The sequence below is a fragment of the Lactuca saligna genome, chromosome 2 (assembly GCF_052625555.1).
Source record: "Lactuca saligna cultivar CGN05327 chromosome 2, ASM5262555v1, whole genome shotgun sequence".
Taxonomy (NCBI): Eukaryota; Viridiplantae; Streptophyta; class Magnoliopsida; order Asterales; family Asteraceae; genus Lactuca; species Lactuca saligna.
Window position 1 is genome coordinate 183,611,397 of NC_136418.1, and position 4,313 is coordinate 183,615,709.

A 4,313-nucleotide genomic window follows, 5' to 3' on the forward strand; every position below is an offset into this window, starting at 1 on the left:
TTTCTCTCTCACCAAACTGGGAGAACCTTCGCCCAAGAGTTCACATCTAGTCATGTTCTTCTTGAATCAGGACAGGTTAGCTGACTTTTCTTTACCTGATTTCATATCGTAGTATAGTATGTATCTTGATGCAAGGATCATCAGTTACCTGTTTCCTTTTAGTATTTGTAAGAGAAGGGTTTTAACTTTTAAGGTTTTAGTTTTTCGTTTCGTTGGTTTTTGTTGTGTATTTGTTTGAGTAAATTACAACTATGTAGAGTCGTGATTTAATTTTCCTTCCAGATGTTTCTTTTACTTCCCAAAGGGTCCCCGAATTGTAATTTCTTGCACCTTTGGTCCCTAGCTTGGACGGCGCTAAACAAGATCCGTTAAATCTACAAAAATCGACTAACTTGCCTCATCAATCAAGCTCCGACAATCATATGGTTTTCAAGTCTCCATTTATGAACCAGTCGATCTAACACCCAAAAAGAGCTTTTTTATTTTATTTTTATTCATATATTTATTTATTTTTGAAGTTTAAGATGATGGGGATTGAGGAATTGTTTAGGGTTTTCATTAAAAAAGACGACATGCAAGTATGTAGTGAAAAAACTAGGTTATGGGGTAAATGAAATATACAATATCCTTCCTAATTAGTTACACATTAATGGAATAACACGATAGAAGATAATCGGTTATGAAATCATGATATTTGCTAAAAGAAAGTATATATGAGTGTTACTAGCTAATTATGTGATGTACGTTCTGATCGATGTACAGGTCGCATGCAATGAAGGTGATGCGGCTTTTTATCTCAGCAGTTTGTACGGTGTTGAGCTTTCTAGGCCTCCAATTTTGGACAGAATTTTCTAATGTGAAGCTACATTCAGATGGTTTGATCATCGATGGAAACTATGTGCACTTTTGTGTTTCCAAATGTGCAGTGGATAAGCCATATATCACATTTGCTTTGGTGCTCAATTTTATCCTCAACGTTTATATACTCATCTTTATATCTCTTAAGGTACTATATATTCTTCGGCTTAATTTTCTAGTAGTGCTTATTACGTTTATGTTTGGTTCCTTAAATACTGTATCTTTGATATTTTTAATGATATATTTCTTCATGCAGACGATATATGCAACTGAATCTTGGAAATTGGCGGAAAAAATAGTATTATATGTTCTCTACAAGGTATAGAGGCACTAGTAATGTCTTGTGATGATGCAAATTACTATATATGTGTGTATGAATTAATTAATGATGCATGCATGCGCATGTATATATACATTTATTTGATTTACAATGATGATATTGATGGTGACTATATATTCAATTTTTCAGGGAGCATCTCTTGTGGTGGTAGTCCCACTAACTCTAATTCATGCAGGATTGTGGTCAACATGGTTGACCGTAGCATGCACTTTGAAGGTATATCTATATATATTAATTTGTGCATTGTTAATCATCGATCTGAAGAAAATTGGGAAGTTTTATATATATGGATATAATTTACTTTTCATTTTTCTTTTATAGATATTTGAAGCTCTAGCCAGGGAACGCCTCGAACGGTTGAATTCATCATCATCTCGGTGCAAGACTTTGGAATCACTTGGGTCATTATTCTGTTTTATTGGTGGTTTTCACTGTCGACGCAATTTGGTATTCACTTTTATTTTTTTATAAATCTTAACGACTTTCTGATTTCGGTTTACACGTGCATGTCGTTCTATGGGTTTACAAATTAGAGGATTCAGGTTATCATTTTTTTTTTTTTTTTAACTTTTTTGCAGGATTACGATGTGTGCACTGATGTACAAAAAAATACCATTGCCCGTGTTATTGTTATTATTCTTTGAGCCTCTTAGTATTGCTTTCAAAACGTTAAAGGTAATAAATACATACACTGACTATATATGCATTGCCTATATATAATCTCATTTGGAATTATAGAATTTAGAATTTTGTTTCATAACGTGCCTGATCAAGTTTTTGGTCTACATCGATCGTTTTGGTTTAATTTAGGGCATTGTGGTTCATGGATTTCAATTGCTTGATATATTGCTTCACCACTCAGTTCGTAACACAACAAATAATTCAAAAATATCAATACTTTTGGTTTTGGATACGTCAGCAGCAGCGGGAGGCAAGACTCTTCTTTTTGTTATCCAACTTATTTTTATTTTCCTTCATTTGCTAATTCTAGAGATGACGATTTAATTAATTATGTGCAGATTCACAACTGAAATGGGAACGGAAGCGTGTTATATTACGGAATGTATGCTTTTTCCTAGATATTATAACGTGGTTGATGGCTTTTGGGCATTATGTGTATGCATGGAGGCTTAATGGCAAGTCATACCTTATGCTTAACCTATGTAAGTTCGTTCATATGTTCTAATTCTACTCTCAAAATGCTTCTATTTTGTGAATTTATCCTTTCTTGATCCGCCAAAGACAAAAATAGCAAGCTACATTTGCTTACAAGAGTGTATATTGTATGCAGCGTTTATGGATATCATTTCAGTGCACCGTTTATTGAGTTAAGAATGGCTTAGAGAACCCTTCATTGGGAACCTAGTGGATGGAGAGCTTGTTTATAAATTATAAGTTTAAGTATGTATCCAGCTGTTAGGATTTAATCATAAACTAATTGTGTTTGTAAGTTTATTTATCGTTGTTTATCACCTGGGGTTTGGTGACTATATCACCGGTTGTGGACATTTAGTTTTGTGGTCATGTGAGTTGCTTTGGATTTGACATGTGATTAAGTTGTTCAATTAGGTTTTGTTTTCTTTTGACCATGCATATCTATCCGTTTATATAATTCTTTATTGTTTCGATCCCATTTATAGTTCATAGTTAATTTTATCTTGCAATAAGAACTGAAAAAGGCTTTTGTAATTTACTCTTTAAATTATTTACCACATTTGGATTATTATGAACATCGTCAAACGAAATACTAAATTTTCTATTTAATATACAAATAGATGGCACCCGTGTCTGGCAAACCGAACCCGTTAAAACAAACACAAAATTTTAGTTTACGAAACGAAAAAGGGAAAAAAACCCGGCTTGCTTTTTGACCTGGACCCAAACCGGTCTAAAACTTGGTTTTCCTATACATGGTCTAGACACTTGGTTTCAACGTTAATAATTAAACCCAATGTTTTAAAACTCGGGTCGATCAGGCCGGTTCAACCGGTTGGATCGTGACCTCGAGTAGAAGACCGGTCAATTGAGAACAGTTTTTTTGTAAAAATACAGATCGGATCGAACCGTCCGAGTTTCCCCTAAACCATGGTAGAACCGTTATGTAGAACCGGTTAAAACCGGATTGACATGTTTTTTTGTAATCTATGTGGTTGTTTATTGTGTTTAGGTTGATCTATACCATGTTTTGATATGTTTTTCAATGTTTTAACTTTGTGGACATCAAATTATTGGTTTTATATGTCTATGCATTATGCTCGAAAGTAAAAATATATGGAAATAGAAAAAGAGTAAAAGACCATAAACCGGGTTGACCCGACGGTTGAACCGGTTGACCCGTGAACCAGTCATCACATCGGATCAACTAAAAACCTGGGTTTTAAAACATCGATTAAATCCAGAATGAACCTTTTCCAATGATCCTGATTTTCCCAAATGCAGGTCGGGTCGGAATAACAGATCTTGTGTGAACCCTCAATATGACATTGCACCATCTAAACGAGTGTAATTAGTAACACAGCCAAAAACAAAAGAGCACAAATCAATCCACACCCTTTCTCAAGAATCCAATAACCACATATATTTTTGTCAAAAGTAATTAGTGTTTGAAAGTGTAAGATAATGATTTTCCCATAAAGATATAGATATATTCACATTAGATTTCAATATAGATAAGCGTACAATGGCCTTATTAATGAAAATATCAGTATATTGTGACATGAACATGGAGAGGAAAGTATTACGTTAGTAAGGACAAAGAAAAGGCACCAGAAGAAATGCCAAATTATTCAGCTTTTGCTTAAATAATATCTCTCCGAGCTTCGTGTGTGAGCCAAGATGGGTGAATTCCTGCTCAAGACTCCACTGGTTCGCTAATTTTTTCTTCACCTCATATCATATAGTGTTGTTAATTTTCGACACGACACTAAAATAAATGGGTTTGGGTTGAATTTTTTAACCCGCCAATCCGTTTATATTTTTAATATAAAAAATTATTTTATTTTTAAATGTATTTATATATGGATTGGTTGTTTGGAGAAAAATGTAGTATTTTATAATTTATTGTTTACTTATATTAACTATTATTTTGTATTGATTTTTTTATTTTTATCTTCCT

General features: G+C 33.4%; 1 protein-coding gene across 1 annotated transcript; it reads left to right on the plus strand.

The window, feature by feature from the left end:
* On the plus strand, positions 1-2,230 carry LOC145029422 (E3 ubiquitin protein ligase RIN2-like). The gene is made up of 7 exons (XM_078977963.1): positions 1-75; positions 763-1,006; positions 1,115-1,177; positions 1,328-1,414; positions 1,520-1,645; positions 1,777-1,873; positions 2,009-2,230. The coding sequence occupies exons 1-6, from the start codon at positions 53-55 to the stop codon at positions 1,840-1,842; spliced, it is 609 nt and encodes a 202-aa protein (XP_078834089.1). The 5' UTR covers positions 1-52; the 3' UTR covers positions 1,843-1,873; positions 2,009-2,230.
* The last annotated feature ends 2,083 nt before the right edge of the window (positions 2,231-4,313 follow it).